This window comes from Anabas testudineus, chromosome 11 (genome assembly GCF_900324465.2).
Source record: "Anabas testudineus chromosome 11, fAnaTes1.2, whole genome shotgun sequence".
NCBI lineage: Eukaryota > Metazoa > Chordata > Actinopteri > Anabantiformes > Anabantidae > Anabas > Anabas testudineus.
In genome coordinates, this window is record NC_046620.1 from 19,804,483 (window position 1) to 19,824,729 (window position 20,247).

A 20,247-nucleotide genomic window follows, 5' to 3' on the forward strand; every position below is an offset into this window, starting at 1 on the left:
TAAACAAGAAGAAAACTTGCTATGAATTAAATCGGTTATATCTATAATCTGGAAGTGTCCTGTAATGAATGAGGCTTAACTGCTATGTGGCTTAGTGTGACACTCTTTTTAACCCACAGACATTGAAAAACTATGCATCTTGATGAACTCTAGCGCTATTTTACTGCACTTATCTGCGACAGAGATAACTGATAGCTCCCTGCATTTATCATGTACTTCCATATTAAATTCTTGTTTAACTCCCTGACTCTAAACCAGTCAATAGTTGTAATTCATTACTTTTATATGATTTGCTGAAAACAAGAGCATTGTCTCTTCAGCTTTTTAAATATTAATATTATATTAATATTAATATATTGCCAATATATTATGTACTAAAAGTGTGTGTTTGGGTTGTGTGTGTATTTTTTTCCAGTAAGAACCTGGCAACAAAATTGTGTATCCTTGCTATTTATTTTATTTTATTTTACAACTTATTGCTCCCTACAAATCAATTTGTGTTCTTGAGATCAATGCTTTTTTTTTTACACATTAACTTTTTAAATAAATAAAAAAACATTTCATAACAGCTTGTTAAAATATCACCAACTGTAGTAAAGCCTGTGCCAGATTTAGAGGAGATGGCAAATGGGAAGTAAAAGAAAGACAGTAATGATTGACTTGGCAGTGGCAGTGCTAAATAAAGGAAACGCTTATAGAAAATGCTGAGGTTGGAGGATGATGGAGAAGAAGTTGCAGGGTTGGGGATGAAAATTAACAAGAGTGTGTTGAAGGAATCGTTTTTGACTTCCCACAATGCTTAGTGAGTGGGGATGACAGAGTGGATAAGTGACAAAATGGAGATGAATCAGCACTGCTGGCCAGGTATGGAGGATCTTGAGAGTTTTAAGGGCTAACTGTGTGATCTTGGAGAGGTGGAAAAGAAGAAGGGAAGATGGAGCCGAGGCTGATGGAGTAAGTGCACCAGCCTACATGCTACAATTGGGTAATTGATGGTGGACAGGTTAGAGATGTATTGCAGTTCAGAGGCTAGGAACCTATATTGCTTAGCATAGGCTAATTCTGTTTGACCCTCCTCACACTGTTGGAGAGGCTTGGCATTTTTATCCATTAATTATGTTGAGTTGAAGATGATACTGATAGTGATCACAGCTAGATGTTTTATAGATTGAAGGGTTGAAAAATACTGATTAGGAACCCACTAATCAGTTTAGTTTAGTATATCTTTATGCACACATACAGGCTTTCCCAAAAGGCAAATTCAAATACACAAATCAATAAAATACACAGCTAAACATAAACAAAACAGAAGCAAAATTGCTCCTTTAAGTTGCCCACTGTTGTCAAATCTACAGAACAGGAAAACTTTTAAGCATCTTTAAACTGTATAGTCAATACCAAGAAATGTGGACATGGATATAATACAATAAAATTAAGTTTGTCAAGTATTTTTCACCAGCAATAGTTCAACTGTTGGAGCAGAGCTCCCCACTCACATTGTACATGGTGATGGCTGTTGGCAGAAATGACTCCCTGTACCTTTCCTTATCACAGTGGAGCTGGAGAAGTCTCTGTCTAAAGCTGCTCTGCTGTTTGACCAGCAGGCTGTGGAGAGGTTGTGAGCTGCTCTCCATGATGTTAAGCAGTTTGTTCAGCATCCTCCTCTCCACAAGATGCTTCCAAGGGTTCCAGTGAAGTCCTGGAAGCAGGTTGATCAGTTCCTTCCCTGATCAGTTTGTTTAGTTTGTTGGTGTCACTGAATCTGATGCATCTGCCCCAGCATGCAGTTGCAAAGAAAACTACAATGGCTACAACAGCCTGGTGAAATATTTGTAGCATCTTGTTGCACACAATAAAGGATTTAAGCTTCCTGCCCCTTACTGCAAACAGCCCTTGTGTTGCACTGCTAGTCAGTTGTCCAGGTGAACTCCAAGGTATTTGTACTCCTTCACCACCTCTACCTCTCCCAAAATGCAATGTTAAAACTGTCTCTGTTCCTCCTAAAATCCACAACCATCTGCTTGGTCTTTGTCACATTTAAGGTCAAGTGATTGTTCAGACACCATTTTCCAAATGGTCCACCAGGTCTCTGTTGCCCCCTTCGAGTGACAGGCAAAGATTTGAAGGCATCATTGGAACTGGCTAACATATTTCTTGCCAGTGTATCTAGAAATATAATGTGTAATAGTTGTGGCACAGTTAGGCATTAAAGAAAATATATTCTCATCCTTTTCTCAGCATTGTTTTTAAGCTGGCTCGCTGTCTCACACACTAAAATGAAGTGCCTTCATCTTCAGTGTAAGGATTGTAATTAAAATGTGTTAAAATTCAACAGTGCAGTCATTACAAGAACTGCAGTGAAGCATTACTAAGGGATCACAACAGAGACAAGAACTCTGGCCATACACAAAAATAATGAACCATTGCCATGTTAAAGAACTTGGAAATCCAGCCTCGTCAAACCTCTTCAAGGTCATTATTTATTCTGAATGCTACTTAAACATTAAACTCGTAAGTAGTATTTTTTTCCAGTAATGAGTGCTTTGTTTACAAAATAAGATAAAGAATCTCAATGGTGTGTATGTCAGTAGGGATAATGGTAATGAGAAGACTTTTTTTATTACATCAATCCTTGTTGAATCCTAGATATCCCTGCAGGTGACTGAAGCGACTTTTCTGAGACATTGATTGCCATTCGTTGTTTGGAATAAATAATAACATTGCAGGTAGCTGTGCAGTCTGTAGTAACTTGTCCCCCAATGCAGTACAACAGGACAGCTGATTACCTTTGTGTTACTGCTTTTCACTGATAATAACATAGGGCACTTTATTGTCAGCACAACTGCAAGGCACTCTTTTGGGCAGCAGCGGTGAATCTCGATATAGATTAAAGGAACATTACCAGTAGAATAACACTGACAAACAAACCTAGAAAATGTAGATGAAGTACATCTATAAAATGTAAATATTGTAGGGGGCTAATAAGAAATGATAGTGGTAGGGGTGCATTTTAATGGATATATTCATTGATATTTACTGTACACTCAAGACATTTGGGTTTCTCCTGAAAAGATAAATGTGATCAGTGTTTGCTTTTACCCGTGCTGTTGGTGGCTAAACTGCACTGGGGTAGGAGGAGTGACAGGATGACAACCTGGTGCAAATTGCAGCACACTACAGTGAATTTGCTTATTTAATCTGAGTTTATCAAATATTTATGACAGATATACTCAGCAGATTGCATTAATATTGATTTATGGTATGTGACTGTATGCACACATTAACAGCACGCTGACTTTGGTATGCCCAATTTTCCAACAACTACCTGTTTTTATTGTGAATTTAATTCACAAAATTAATTATTATTCTTTTTAAAGTTAGGACATGCTATATATTATGTTTTGTTTTACTTACTGTAGCACCACAGCAAAACAAAAGAAACTAAAGCCAAATTTTTGCTTTAGGTCTCTTCCTCCTCTTTGGTCTTCCTTTTCCCTTAGTAGATGTTAATATTGTTCTCAACAGTCCATAAAATTTTGTTGCAGACCTTCTTTGTAATTGTTGATGTTGCAGACTGACTTTCACAATGCTCCTTTCATCAGCTGTTGTTTTCCTTGGCTGACCTGTGTATGTTGCTCTGTGCACCAGTGGTTTCTTTCTCTTTCAGGACATTCCAAGTGGTTGTGTGAAAACAACATTAAATCACTAAATTGATTCAAAGCTGTTTATCAATGTCTGTTTAGGTGCAGCTAAAACCAGCATTTTGCATGGCCATAACATAATGTACAGTACATGTAAGATTAAAAGCTACAGTACCTCTCTCCACTTCCTCTTTCTCCCCAACAGCAGTAATAAAGTTTGTTGCATAAACTTTTTGTGCTGTATGTTTTCCTGCTTAGACAGTTTCTTAAAGTATAAATAGATAATTATAGACTTCCTTCCATCCGAGGGATAATTTGTCTTGGACATAATTGGACACATAAAAGTACTGTACCGCACAGTGCGGTGTGTTGTATTATCTACTCAAGAAACAAAAAAGCAGCAGCAGGAACATCGTGCAGCAGCAGACTGTGTGTGGGTGAGCAGGAAGGGATTTGTTGTTATGCTTCTCTTTACATAAGAAAGCGACATTCCCCTTCGCAGCACTTCTTTGGTTTATGCCTGGGAAATCCTCTTCTAGTCACTGCTACATCTGCGTCATCAGAAGCATTTTTTAAACAGGTTTCAGCCTCCCACATGATGGCAGGCTTGAAAGAAGGCAGAAAGGGAATGAGAGGTGCATCCCCTGCTCATAGTCTGAAAAAAATCTTCATTGTTATAGTTCTACCATTTATTTTTTAACTATATAATTTAAAATTACTTGTGAAGATATGTGATTGAAGGAATATGGAAATAGAATGACCTTTTTTACATTTACCTTGTTCTCCTTTGTTGCTTTAGTCCATACATTTGTCACACAACTCAGAGATAATGTGTATGAAACAAGAATCACAAATAATTTCTCCTTTCATCAGTCTCACAAAAGCCAACCGTGTCAGCTGAGGTTTTGCCTCATTAACCAATGATCGATATAGACATTAGCAAATCAACAGCGGCAGTTTCTCTTCCTCTTCTCCTTTTGGCAACAAGGAATTCCACCACCATGCCTGAAGGTATCTACACATATTAGAGTTTTAATGTTCAAGGTAAAGTGGATTCATTTGCATAATTAGTGTTGGAACATACATGTATTAAGGGAAGAGGCATAGAGGCAGAGCAGAGTAATGAGGCAGGGAAATGAGAGTAAGCGTGCGGCCTTCATATGACAGCAGCCATGTTTAGACCTCACTACAGTGAAACCTTCAGGGGGGGTGTTCACTAATGAGTCTGATTTTTCTGGAGATGAGTCAGGACAGTCGTCACCACCTCCTCCCACTCCCCCGCTCTAAATCTGTCCTCCTCAAACAAGCACCTGCACTACGTGTTGATGTTGCAATTTGTAGCGTAGAGTTGACACAACAGGCTATTGTACAGTGGCTTTGTTTGGCTTTCCATTCTTGGAGATTATGTCAGAGGAGGAAAAGGTGGATACTTGACAGTGCAACATGTCCCTGCAGTATCCAGTGCCGTGCCATTTCAGTGAGCAAATATTTGATAGTGATAGAGGCTTTGTACTCCAATGAAACCATTTTCAAGCAATGTGCTTCTCTTGTAAGCAGCATTTGAGATTGTTGTTGTTGTTTCCACACTGCACCACACTGCAGATGCTGTTCTTAGAGGCTCTCAACTGCCTATTATTCTCTGAAGCCACATATATTTATATTTCCATTGGTTGTTCAGTGCCCAGTTTTTCTGATTATTTCGCACATGAACAGACACAAAGAATTATTGAGGTTTGTAAATATTGTAAAATGCTTTCTTTTAATTCACTTCAAGCTGCTTATGTGTTGTAGAGCTCCCTATGGACTGCGTGTGCAATGTTTATCAAGCCAAATGAGTCTCCATACACCCCAGGAGCATCTGCAGCCTTTTCCAACACCAACATGAAAGATAGCACATGATTAATTATAATGACACATCTAACAAATTGCCAAGTAATTCAAATTTAGTCAGAAGTGATGTGCATGAGTTTTAATCCTGAATCTAAGAGCTTGAAGCCCACTGTGTATCTTTCTCCCAATAGAGTAGAATCATTTTCTAGATTCATATAATTAAGGCTAGGTTATTGTAAGGTAATTTATTAATAGCATTGTTGCATTATATGGCTAAGACGATGACGTGTACAGTATATATATATACTGCATATAGCTTTTATTATTTGGGTATATACCCTTATACAGCCTAAGTCATGATTACATCACATTGTTAGCTGGAGGCAAAACAGAAAAACAATTTTAAAAGCTTTGCAATTAAACTTCAAGTTGGAGCCATTACTTGAGCCATTACAATTCTGGCATCTAGAAACATCCAGCAGTTGACAGCATTACTGTGTTAGTACGTTGTCAGGAAATGTAGTCCTGTTGGTTGATATGCACTTTCTAAAGTAACACTCCTGGTCCCACTGCACATACAGTAGCAAATACACTTTATATTTTATTCCGCCTTTGTTTAAATACAAACCAACAGAACTCACCAGGCAGTGTTAGCTAACACGTTCAGAAGATCCATTTGAATTCAACCATGCTCCACCCACAACAAAATGTCTGAATCAAATGTCAACAGTTGAAGCGTTGTTTGCTTATGTTACCAGATAATTTCTAATCACTCTCTGTTCTAATGAAGTAAATTAGTTGGATTTAGTGTTTAGTTTAAAGTAAATTATATTAAAGGAGTTTTTTCTTTTCTTTGACTTAGATTGTTGCTGATTTGTTGGCAAAAATATATAATAATAATATTTATAATAATAAATGGTATAATATTTATGATTTAAAACCAAATATTCAGGGAATTTAAAATAACAGAATAAACCTCCACCTACTAATACAAAAACTGAAGTGTAGAAATGACACATTGTGATTTTACACAGAGCAATATGAGGGGCCACCTATTATCCATCTAGGTGCAGAGAGTAAATGTCCCTGTAAAACCATCTGAAAGAATAGTATTGGGCAATAATGAGTTAATAATAACTACAGCTTTATTGTGGTTTTGTTAAAGTCCGCACAGCATTTGACTGAAGAAAAACTGATTTAATAAAATAAGGATTACATTAACAGCACAACGCAATGCAAAGGGAAAATTTAGCAGTACATGAACATCATTTCTAGTAAAAAAGTTGTAAATGTTGAGCTTTAAAATAAGGTTAGATTATGTTACTTTTGGACAGAGCTAGGATAGCTGTTTACTTATTTCATCAGTGTTCTTGTCAAGCTAACCAGCCTTAACGCTATGGCCATATACTCTATAAGAATATCAATGTTTCTATATAACTCAGCAACAGAGTGCATTGTTAGATTTCCCATAATGTCAAACTATTCTAATAAAATCTAAAACATAAAATGTTTTCTGTAAGTAAATGAGAATGTGGATATTTAATTTTAATTAGGGAACAGTGACAACTATCTCCACAAACTCCAAACCAGTAAATCAAATATGTAAACCATCGCTTTATCTGCACACACTTTCTGGAGTCACTCTATTGACAGTGCACGGATGACTGACTTTATGGACTGTGGCAGAGTCAATATAAGCTGAAGTTTTTTAATTAAATTTTAGTTTGTGACCCTATTCCCAGTCTGTTTGAAGTAAATAAGCTGATTTTTTTTCTGGAAATTCACCTTCACTAGTTTCTTTTTTCTTTACATCACTGAAATAAGACGATAATGAGAAATCTAATTCTACTAGGGTTCAAATCAGCATACTGGACTATCAGATTAGACTTTATAGCAGCAGCAGCTGTTTTTTCTGTCACTACACTCAGGCTATCATCATGTGCTGGAGGAAGATAGCTCTAATTATTTTTCATCCATATGGGATTAACAGAGATTTGCCTTTACATTATATACTTAGTATGCAGGCCTATTGAACACTGATCTTGGTCCATGTCTGAGCTGAGAGATCAGACATGGACCAAGATCAGTAGCTTTAGAGTCCATAAGCTCATGGCTGACTTCAATGCTCTGTGGGAAAACGAGAGTATGAAATTACTTAGTCTCTTGAACGTCAGCCATCCAACCCATCCTCCTCCTGGTGACTCAGTTTGACATTAAGAAATACATTCATTCAGATAAAACATCACTTCGTAACGTAATCCAGACAGTGATTACGAGTCTCTTTTTACTAACTGTGTTTGAATTATAACTTTTCCTCTGCAACTCAAATTTACAAATACATATTTTGTGATATTGCAGAAATCTGGCAGTGTGGAAGGTCAAAGATGTCTGGTGTCGCTACTGTATCCATTTATCATGTACATAAGCATCCTGTGAGAACAAATGCAAAATTGCAAATGTGGCCTGTTGCTCCTCAAGCAGAGAAGTGCATCCATTAGCCTTACACTTGATTAGCCTTAATTAATTAGTTTAATAGTTTTCTGACAACAATCCCAAACTTACAAAACATACATCAGGAATATAAAAAAAAAACAAAAAGAAACATCACTGTTTCAGTTTACTATAATACTTTGTAATCGCATCTAACAATGTTTACTAGGAAAATCAGATGAAGATGGAATAGCAATTCAAAAAGTGAATGGGTTATTCAGAAGTTGATGTCTGAGAGTAACACAGGCCCATTATAAACATCAGTGGAGAAACCAACTCCATAATAATCCCTAAATCAATTTTATTTTCACATACAAATCAACCATTTCACAGATTTCTGGCACGTTGAAGTAATATTTTCCTGCTGCTTTAATACTTGTTGTTCCCAACTTTGACACCAGTGTCGTTCTTGATTTCTGAATCTCTTGTGTTTGTACAGAGCACAAGGGTTAAATAAAATATATTTTAGAAAGTACATAACTTTCCATGGTTCACTTTCTCCAGTGCACTAGATATAACTGGTTTTTACAAAATTGCTATAAATGGCCATAACTGTTTGTAGTCTGACATAACGCTCTTGAATTTCCAGCAGGCTCTAGTTATTTGAAGTACTCTGGGCCATGAGTTGTCCAGTTTCAAATATAAGTAGATGGCATAGAGTTGAAAGGAAATTATCTATGTTGCAACTCAACCATAAAACTAGAAGATGGTTTTTAATGATAATAACAAGTTGCATTTTGTGGCCAGGCTCTTTCTCATCTAAATGAGCATGGTGTTTTGAATCTAATTTATTTCCTTTTGATCAAGTAGACATTGATTTTATCTTGGAGGAACTCAGGAAGCTGCAGAGTATTGGATGGCTGTGGTTTCCTTAACATCAAACCAATACTGTCAAAGTGCAAGCTCAAATCTGCTCACCGTCCATTATCCCTATTATGTATGTATGAATTAACATTTATTTCCCCGACCTATTTGCAAAAATACTGTGGACCGTTATAGATTCTAAGAAGATCTATAATGTATCATTTATATACTGTATGAGATTGTTGGGAATTACGTTTATTTGGTTAGAGAAACTGAATAAAACACAAGAATGGAGTGGTGTATTGTAGTTTTGATTTAGGGCTTAAAGCGGGAAAATAAGGACTCCACTTAAGTCAGTGCCAGTTGACTCTGAAGAGTGGTGGAGTTGATGAGTGACAGAGACCTCTGTGGCCCACTCCTCATCGCTGCCTGAAACTAGCAGGAATCATCCACATTGTCTTGTGGGTAATGCCAAGTGAATGAATAAGAATTCATCTTTGAATTCCCCCATACACTGTACTTCAATGAGAATATCACCTTTTGACAGCCATTGGAGCTGGGAGATGACACTCAGATTTTCAATAAAGCTCTTTTCTGTAGGTTAATTCCGATGTACGTGCTGCAGAAAGGCAAATCAAATTGCGCCGGAAGAACTTTCACCTATGGGGTGGGAAGTTGCTGGAGCTTTTGTTGGAAGAGTACCTCAAGTAAGTCTGCTGTGGATTCCTCCACGAGCTGTTCAGCTGCTGCTTCTGTTTTCTCTTCATGCTCTACGGAGGGCACTCAATACAGCTGTGAATTATTTCTACATTGTGCATGAGCCACACTTAATAAGAGCTTATTAGAACACACAGTAAGACCTTTGTGAGAGATTTATAAAAAGTGAGAGGTGACTAGCAGTCACAACACAATGTAGCTGATGGGAGGTCATCTTGAAGAAAATAGAGCGCAGTTAGTCATCTCATCTACTGTCACTACTGTTGAGTCCAAATCATCATCATGCAAATGATGTTCAATTGACTAACTGAATTTCAGTCCTCATCCACAGACTGGATACATATTATTGCAGAGGTTATAATGTACGTATAATAGTGATTTCCCTGTTGTAATATTCCAAATGTACATTTAGTTCACATAAAGAGTCAAGTGAGGGTATTAACTATAGAGCAGGAACCCCCAAGTCAAGACTGCAAATTCAGTATGGGGCCATTAAAGTGTAATGGCACCCAGCCACCACCCTAAATATTGATTTACTCTGTATTTGTTCTATTTTTGGAATTTGCTTTTTAGCAAAGATACCAAACGTAAAGTTTACTTTTTTTCTAATTAACTAAAAAAAAACATTATATGTGCAGGGAGCTATCTTTGCAAAAGTTTAAATTACATATGTATCTGTAGCATGTTCAATTAAAAAAACCCATGTAAGGGCAGTAAAAAAGTTCTTGTTCTTGAGAAAGGTCAAAAACTACTGTATGTGCAGGTTCTGGATATGTTAAGGATCCACTTCCAAATTTAAAGCATATTTTATTCAGCTTCAACATCCTGGAATCATTTCAATGATCAATCAATCAATCAAGTTTCTACTGTGTCTACTTAGCCATGCTAGCAGCCATGGCAGTGGCAATCTGTTCCAAAAGATCAGGATCTACTTTTATATTGTGTTTAGAAAACATTCACACCCATTCAAACTACAATAACAGGAAGCTGACAAGCAGGTGATTAGAAACTCAGCTGCCCACAGCACTCTACAACCTGTCAACACTGATGTCTGCTGTGACATCAGTGTTGAGTAGTTTTAGAGGGTAGAGGTTTGATGTGGACTTTACAGAACAAAACCTTGGACGACTCCTTCTACGTGTTGACAGTACAGACTGGTCCAGACAATGTTTGAATGTTTGTGGTTTGCTCCAATATATTATGTACAAGGTTGTGTCATCTGCATAACAACACACCAGTCAGTCTCTTCTTTGGCAGCGTATTAGTAACATAAACAAAACATTAGAGATTTCTCCTTTTGTGTTATTTCATATTTCTATTCATTCAGTATTTCTTAGTGTCTCTTATATGAGTCTCTTCAGCTATTTTGTGATTCCCTTTTAAAGCCCTACAGATTGCACTTCCACTTATCGTTGTCTGACGTGTAACAATAAGTTGCATTGTTGAATGTCTCAGTAAGTGTGTATAAGCATCTTAACCCTTGTGTTCTTGCAGCATTGTGCCTGCTTCTAAAAGCCTGTTTGAGTGGTGCTGTCAGTAAGGGATAAGGATGCAAAACAATGATAACCTTTTTCACTACCAGGCAAACAGTGAGCCAGCAGAGTACACTCCTGTTCTGGAAGAGGAAAACAGAGCTCGAATGAAGGGTGAAAGAAAGGAGAGAGGACTGTTATTTGAGTAAACAGAAGTCACAGAGCCACCAATAGGGAATGAAAGTGATGCTGAATGTTTTGGATGAGTAATGCTGTTGTTCCTGTGGTTATGCTGCTCACAGAGCATCGATGCATCGATGAGTTTGTACAGGCTGGAAGCAGCTTAGCTCAGTTAGGTGTCCTGTATGGAGACGAGCCAATATTAGTCTATCGAGCTACAAACTGTTGCTGCAACATAACCCCCAATCTTTCTGTCAGAGGCTTTTCACGCTGATTGAAATTATAGCAGCCGAGCTGGTCTGCTTGTTCTGGGTGAAGCTTGTTAAATATGTTCCTGCTAACAGTGAAATAATTACACACAGTCAGTGTTAGATTTCTAAGTGAGACACAGATTGACATCAATTACTCAGACATTTTCAGAAAGATGCTGCGGTGGGAAGAATTAGATCTGCAAATGTCTGATGGATTTACATTCCCTTTACCCATTTACTCTTCAGTAGACTGCACGTGTTGCTGTAGAACAGTAGCCGAGTTTGAAAAATATAGATAAATAAATGCATTCATGTGGAAATGTTTCATGTCCGCATCAAGTCAGTGGAAGAAGATCCACACATGTTGCTGGGCCGCTTTTCAGCAGAGCAGATGGCATCTTTAAACACTGGTTGAAGGAAAAGACAACAGACATCAAGTGAGTGGTTGTTATGGGGATAATTATACAAGGGGCAGATTGCTTAGGGGGACATCAGTCAGGCTGCCAGGTTATTTTTAGACTTACTGCAGCACACCTCAGCCTTTTAAAGCACATCCTCTGGCTCCATCAGAGCATTCATCAATGACCCTGGCTGGCTAGTGGCCGTTGGCCGGGATGAGCTGTTAAACCCTGATGACCTGGTTATTTAGGCTGTTGTCAATGTTCATCCTGGAGGAAAAGACGCTGCCAATGGAGTTTTCATTCTCTCAATGGAAACAGCTGTATTTTATAACATAAACCTTTATTTTAGAGGTAAATCCTGATTCTTCTTTAAAAGTAGGAAATTCAGATTTCCACCTTCATCCAAATTTTCAATTATAAAGTCAGTCTGAGCAAACGACCATCCAATGTCTGCATGTTTCACAGAGTTCTTGATCTTACCATCATCATCGTCTTGGATCACATGTGCCCAATCTACAGACTGAGAAAAAAACCTGCTGTTTTGTGCTGGGGCTGCTCAAGAAGAGTCTGCAAGAGGAATTTCAATCGATGAATCAGGAACACTGTAAACTCAGTGTTATATCAGTCTGTTCTCACCTATCTATTGTTTGATAACGTATGTGCTTTATTTTAGTAACTTTATTTATCTGCAGCTTCTTTTATGCTGTTGTCCTGGTCAAAAAACTTATTCCAACCCCTAGGATGATTTTAATGTCGAAACAAAGGTTTTATAAAGTAAACAATACATTTTAATAATAATATTACTACTATTAATACTAATAATCATTTTTTTGTGGGTCTAATGTTGTCCCTCCGTATTTTTGCAAGGTCAGAAATTTTTTTGGCTTTTCAAACATTGGTCTAGAAGTGGATACGTTCACTTAGAAGAAGTTGTACTCAGGTGTGAACACTATCTGCCATAAACCTTATGCCATTGATTTTCCTTCACCATTCATTCAACATTAAATAGTGACATACTGCCGATGTCATCACTTTTGTAGCAAAGTAACCTCCTCTTTGTTTAATGAGCATTTCCTACACTCACAAAATGTCATTTTATATGAGGTGCGATGCACACAACATCTATATTTGTTTGATCTGATATGTCCTCTTCCCCCCTCTTGCTGCACAATATTTGTGAGTGAATCGTAATGAGCTGAATCGACACCCAGTGTGACGTACAGCATAATCTTGTAAACACTGGCATATCTGCCACTGTCACTCGTCGGCTTTATCCTCACCTGCAGTTGCACTTCACGGGTGACAGCGATACGGCGAGGGGCGGAGAGGCTTGTTTAATCTCCGAGACGTAGTTTGATCTGTGGCTTTCATACTCATAAAGCAGGGAGATGTCATCTCTCTCTCTCTCTCTCTCTGTCTCTCTCCCTCTCCCTCTCCTGGTTGCTGTGGTGACGCCTGCTGCAGCGCTTTGTCTCTGCAGACTCCAGCAGGAGCGTCCAGGCAGAACTGCGTGTGTGTGTGTGTGTGTGTGTGTGCGCGCACATGCAGGCATGCTAACATGAATACCAAACCCAGTTACAAGTCTTACATAAGATGCTGTAAGTACTGTACCTTCAGTTTAGCGCAGGCCGATAATGAATAAACACATAAATTCCTCTCATTTTATTGAATGTATTATTGAAGCCGTCACAGCAAAATCATTGAAAGTTGAAAATGAGCTGACTACACTCGCAGGGCAGTTCTTTATACAAACCATCTTCTCTCACATTAGCCCTGTGATGTACCTGTTGCTAGAGCAGCGTTTTGTGACACTGATATTTCTCCCTTTAATCTTTCCTCTCTTCTTTCTGCTGACATTGACATATTAGTACACTAATAAAACCAGCTATTTTACAGCACTAATAGCATCAACATTCATTTTTTTGTTGTTAGAGCCTCTGAAAAATGTGCTTTAAAATGTGCATCTCAAGGGTTATAATTATATCTAGATTGTTAGGTTGCTATTTTCAAATTCCAAAGCAGGTTTTTATGTCTTATCAAGCAGGAGAAAGTCAAAGTAACTTTTCATTTCACTGCTTTAATGTCATCTGTGATTGGTAAATTTACGCTGCTGTAATTAAGTTTTTGTGTAGGAGCAGTTTTATATTAGAGGAAAGACCACACAGTTTGGGATGTTTGTCCACCAGCTAATCATTAAACATAAACTCTGAACATGTAGGTCACCAAAACACAGATGCTCTGCACTCTGCAGACTGTACAGTGACATTAGCTTTATGTTGACACCAGAATACAGATAGACTATTTAACTTGGACAATATTTGAATGCAATTAGGTGCCGAGATTAAAACAAAACCACAGTTTGAGTCTCTGATAAGCTGCGGAGTTGATGGGCTGATGAGCACGAAATGCACGGTGCAAGACTTTTTTTCTGCTGTAATGTGAACATGCTGCAATGCCGTGTAGCTTTTCAGGTAGATTTAAATACATTTATTACATTTATTTGTCCTTTTGCCACAAACTGGAGGATGTAATCTGTGCAAAGCTTATTATTCTCCATTTCTCAACATACCTACTGTCAAGACAGATGTGGAGGTAAACTAAAGAGCATGAGTGTAGTGACAGGCAGCAGATGCCTTTGAAAAGCAGTGTTTTGTCATGACCACGTCTTCTCTGGGGAGAGGCAGATATGTTTGCTGAGACCCCTTAAAGAGCCACAATGAATCAGAAACCTCTAGCTCTCCATTCTTAGTTGGTTGGTTTGTTTTGAGGGTTACATAATGGAGGTATGATCTAACATGTCGTTCTTAGCTAGTGCCATCTCGTCTGTGAAGAAAACCAGTTGTCTTCAAAACAAAAAGTCGCCTATGTGTTTTTGACCACAGCTGCAGTTTTGTTCGTCAGTAAATCTTCAGAAATCAGTTGAGTGTGCTATGTTCTCATACTGAATCCAGGATAGCAAATGTTCAGGTTGTGGGTGTGTGTAACTGAGGCGCGTGTGTGTGTGGGAGTTCATCAGCTCATTACAGACTAACCATCCTCTTTTGTTCACTTTTAATGTGAAAGAATTTGCTTTCCAGTGTTAGAGCCGATATTGGCTACCTATAATTTGCACATCTCCTAGCAACAAGATTTTGAACAAACTAAATATAACTACTTGCTAAGGTGTCACTATACAGTAGGCGCAGCGCTAATGGCTTTGAAAAAGTTATGTTACCTGTGTCTGGGTCTGTATGTATACATATGTGTGCGAAGGTGTTTAAATGCACCATCATCAGAAGTAAGTAAGATTTACTACAACCATGTACTGAATGAGGTAAGAACATATAGTACTGTCACTAAACAGGCAAGACAACATTAGCAGTAACATAATGACATCACCACCTGCTTCACACTTCGCCACTTGTCGCATGTTTACAGACGGTTTGAAACAATGACTTTCAGCTTCTTAGAAATTAGTTCATGTACTGTGTGAGACAAGGTGGTTAGAAAACACCAACGCTGTTGAAATAACAGTATTTATCCAAGCGTGCAGCCATGCTTTTATTGCAATTAAAGGACTCATTTACATTTTGTAATTTGGATAGGGGAAAAACACATTACTGCAGAATGCATTAGAGTTGGATTGGTCAGACAACATCTCGAGGTGATCAGACTAAGCCTGTGATTGGGTCTTAGGCAGGTGTAAACACGGTTTTATCAGTTCTTCACTGAAACAGTTTAGAAGATTTTTACTCTCATTTTTCTATTTCTAAATGGATAAAACTGCAAAAATTAATAAACCCAGCGAGTACTGGACATAGATATAGTACTAGAGAGTTAAAGTGTGATGTAGATATACATCTGCTTGGTGACAACACTGTACATAAAGTACACTAGTAAATACACTAAATGCCCTGTAATGTGATATTTCACCTAATAACTTAATGAATGGCAGGATATTGTGCAAAAAAACTGCTTTGAGCATTAACAGTGTTGTCATCATGGGAGTTATTGTACGTGTTGTATATAGTAGGATATGATTTGACTTCAAGCTGATGAATACTTAATGTGCATAGAGCACTCCGGTGTAAAGAGAGGACTGTTTGCTGACTAATAAAACCCTTTTTTTAAAAAAAAGCACAAATGAATTGATTCCAGATCTAGAGAGACCACTTTTTTCTAACTAAAGTCTTGAAAATAAAAACCTCTTCTGAGCCACTCTGAGTTCTGTCGGTTGTCTGTGTTGAGTGAAGTGTGTTTTTAATACAGTTGTGGAGCTGAATGTCACCCTCCTGTAGCTCCAGCCTCCCCAGGGCCCTCTTACTGACTGTGACGGCGCAGCCTCAGTCTCCCACACCTACCCTTGCCCACCCCACCCCCTCCACACACACGTGCACACACACTCATGCCACCCCTCACTGGATCTAACAGATCGGCACAGCTCTGCTCTTTCATCAGGCTGTCACACAGGCTCAACTGCTCTGACTCACAGTGTTTATCACAGCCGCGGGCCTAACACTGGAAAGCGTATGACAACCAGTATGTGCGCGTGTGTTTGCCTCTGTTAATCTCACAGGAGTCATTACTCGGGTGATCTCTCGGTGCACCCCTGAATCCCCCATGTTTGGAGTCAGTCTTCTCCTCAGCCCACCAGGAGCGTGTGGGAAATCAGTTCACGGAGCTTGTTGTTCAAAACAAATGATTGTGTCTCCCTCTGCACCTTAGCCAAATAGAGGCCACGTCAGGAGTGACTGACCACACATTAGCGGAATTGAATTGAACTCACTCAGTCACTCTTGGCTGGTTGTGACAGTAGAGAGGGAGGTATAGCCAAGTGAGTGAAGTGCAGTCAGGGCTGGGTGTGTGTGTGTGTGTGTGTGTGTGTGTGTAGCATGGTGGGATTGTTCCAACAATCTCATTCGTCCCTTCTTGACAGAAATTAGTCATGCATGAGATTACCAGGAGGGAATTCAGTCTAATACCCACGGCTCCGGCACTCTTCACTGATGTCAATAAAATGTATTTTAGGACCAACAAAGGCTGTTGATCCTCCTGCAGAAACACCATGAGAGGCCATTAATGGACAGGTCGGGTTTGGATGAATACTAATGAGGTGCAGATTGGATGACAATCCGGTGAATGACCGTGCGCCAGATTTAAATGTTGGTTTGAAGGTCTTAATTCTTTTTTCTCGGTTCCATTGATGTAGAAATGGAGAAAGGAACCGTATCAACTAGTCCTGCTAATCCCCTCCGTCTTTCTTCCAGATGTGTTGGTGAACGGGAAGCCATGTGACTGTGACGCCATTGCCGACTGTAAAGTGGGTGACGCTGTGACCCTGGAAGTGAAACTGACCAATCGGAGCAAGAACTCGGTGGGACCCCTGGCTCTGACTGTGGTCCCCTATCAGGACTATCAGAATGGAGTCCAGAACTATGATCTGGAGGACACGGTGACCTTCATCGGCTCCAACACCTTCTACACCGACACGGTCAGTGGGGACTGGAGAGCCACACAAAACACAACACTTGTACTTATAACAGGATTAGTCTGAACAGTTCAGTATGTTTTCCAGAAAAAGTCTCACTCAGGCCAAAACAGGAAGTGTTGTTTGTCCTGGCAGCTCACAGTAGCAGAGGTCACAGAGACTAAGAATGACGGATATTAGCTAAGTGCTAGTTTCAACACATTTTTTCATCAGTAACATTTTTGCTCACAGCTGATGAGCAGTCTTAAGTTCACCATGTGTTTCAGTGAAAGGTGTTTTACACAGGTTATTCAGCACTCGCTATGTGCAGTGACTCTCTGCATCTGGGCTGTGATAAAAGACAGCACTAGAAACACGAACACACCAGTAGTACTAGTGGAAGGAGAAAGAAAACTACAGTAGGCGCACTGGAGCAGTGCCTCATGTTGTACTACAGCAGTGCTTTAGCAGAATATCATTTATTATGTGTCTACACAGCAGCCTACACTTATGATTGGTCACAGATACATCAATAAACACACAACATCTGCTTACAACAACATAATACTGTGTAATTATCTATAATGACGTGTTTGTATACTGCTTATGAATGCTAAACAGGAGAACCTTGCTGCAACATTACCTGCAGCAGTAATAGCAGAACAACTGTATCGACATCATATGTCAGTGCTGTGCACATTTAACCTATTTAGACCAAACCAGGTATATTCAGTATTATTTATTCTAACAGTCTTGTATGGACATTAAAGAATGTACAAAGTCTGATCTAAAAACATGCACGCATTTGAAAATGTGATGATATTCATAACAGCCAACAGAGATTGATCATGTCTTTAAATCTACTGTAAATTCTATCAACATTGAGTACTGCAGTGCACGCTGTAATATAAACAGTAACATACTGTAGCTTTGAGAAAACGGCAGAAGCAGACATGACTTTTGCTTAGATGAATTACATTACTCAAGCATGATCTAAGTCCCTGAACATTGTAAGATGAAATGAAGAGAAACATGTACACCAGAGCCGGAGTGATGTAGGTTCAAACTACAAAAATACACTGAAATCTTTAAATTAGAAAGAACCTCACCAGAGACAGGATCCTAACAGTGATTCAGTGTCTGGAAAAATCTACACTGAATGTTGGCAAGCTGGTGGCCATTACTAAACACTGAAGAAGAAAGAGTTTACAGTCTTTAAAGCAGATAAAAGCATGACTGAATTCCCCATTTTCCTAAACGCTAAAACTGGATAACTTTGGGAACTGGTCTTAACATAAAGAGGAAATGATGCACTTGTCTGTTGCTTCACATCAAAGCCACAGTCGAGCTTCAAACTTGCTCCCTGCTGGCTTTGCTCTGCCTGTGAAACTTCTGAAAGGTGGCTGTTAATGATTCTCTCTGCTGTGTCTCTTTTCCATTACCAGGTTAAACCCAAAGAAAGCTCTGTCTGCGTGGGTGCCCTGCTCTTCCTCTACACTGGAGATTTCTACCTTAATATCAAGTTTCAGGATGACAGTGGTGGACGAGAGCTTCCCTTAGCCTGGTTCACTCTGCCCAGTGTCCACATAAGGGCTCTGGATACTCCCTTACAGGCTGGGGCCTAGGAGCCCAGGGAGCACAGCATCATGAGTCTGAATGAAGGATAGAAGGTTTTATTGATGCCTGTAGATACATAAAAAACTGTCTGAAGAACCGAATCACTTGTAAATATGATTTTGTGAAGTTACAGCATGTGAACAACAGGGATTAAAAACTTTCCTTTTTGTTTTTTGTTACAGCCCACAGGCGTCCATAAATACATAAAAACTTAAAGCCAATGTTAGAGAACGTCTGATAGCATGCACAGTGAAACACTGTACAGAGACGAGAATAAAACTGAGACACTGAGGAAAATGACACTGAGAACTGGAGTTCCTGGTGAGTTCTCATATCACTGAAGCTCCCGGCTGAAAACAAAGCCACACAGACTCCTGTGTGTACGTTGCTATAGTTACAGCTAACATCTGTGCGGTTGGTGCATTTGGTCATTGAGGCCTGTTCGAAACAGACCACATCAACAGTTGAGCAGTCAGTGTGAACACTTGCTCTGATTGTCTAGCTTCCTTGCATCATCCGTCTGCAGCTGGAAAATGTACTACCCCATAAAACACAGAGCGCGGTTGTAGTCAGGTGTTCGATAGGAGTGGATGGTACCGATATGTTTGTGTGTTGTATGGTCAGCTTGTTAAGATGACATTTGCTAAATGGTGGCTAGCCAGACAGCTTACCATGCTAGTTCAGCTGGCTAGCTGCTGCAAAAAGCAGCCACTGCACAACGGCACAAGGTCACTAAGTCATCAACCTTCCACCAGCACCTACTGTACAAGGATTTCTAGTTTCATTAGGCTGTGTGACGTTCTGGTGGAGCCAGGTGCTAACATCACTGTCACACCTTTTGCTTTAAATGATTGATTTGTGAAATACAATCAATGGGTTATCTGCTATCAGTCCGCATTATTTAATATCAGTAGAGAAGAGAGTTCATATCAGCACTCATGGCTGAGATGAGCTTCATAAAGAGCACTGGACGTGTGACCTGCCAGATTCGAAGTGTAGCCAGTCATGTACTGTACACTAATCCTTTCTACTGCTGTAAAGACAGATCTGTTTTCCTCTGTGGCACAACACTGAAATACTAATGAATTGGAATTATGTGCAACATAATGTTGAAATAAATGTTAAATGAAGAATAAGAAGTGTCCGTTTTGACTTGATTTCAAATCTGCCTGTTGTCTGCACACTGCACTGACCTTTCTGTCTCAGCATGTGACAGAGCTCAAGTGTGACACTGACATGCTTCAAAATCCATAAGCAGCGATTACCAGGAAAAATGCTGCTGACTTCTTATCATGCATCAATTAATCAGGCATCTCGTGATACATGGCAGTTTATTGTTAGAGCTCAGTAAATCATGAAAGTATTAATGTGTACTATCATTAGCGTGTTTCCGATATG

At 39.1% G+C, this 20,247-nt stretch overlaps 1 protein-coding gene across 2 annotated transcripts in view; it reads left to right on the plus strand.

The window, feature by feature from the left end:
- The window catches only part of trappc9 (trafficking protein particle complex 9), a 174,271-nt gene extending 154,296 nt beyond the window's left edge, over positions 1-19,975 (plus strand). For both annotated transcript variants that reach the window (XM_026347506.1, XM_026347507.1), the window contains 2 exons: positions 17,033-17,256; positions 18,678-19,975. In XM_026347506.1, the coding sequence (XP_026203291.1) occupies positions 17,033-17,256; positions 18,678-18,857 (404 nt within the window). In that variant the 3' untranslated portion in view covers positions 18,858-19,975. The remainder of the gene's footprint in view (positions 1-17,032; positions 17,257-18,677) is intronic.
- The last annotated feature ends 272 nt before the right edge of the window (positions 19,976-20,247 follow it).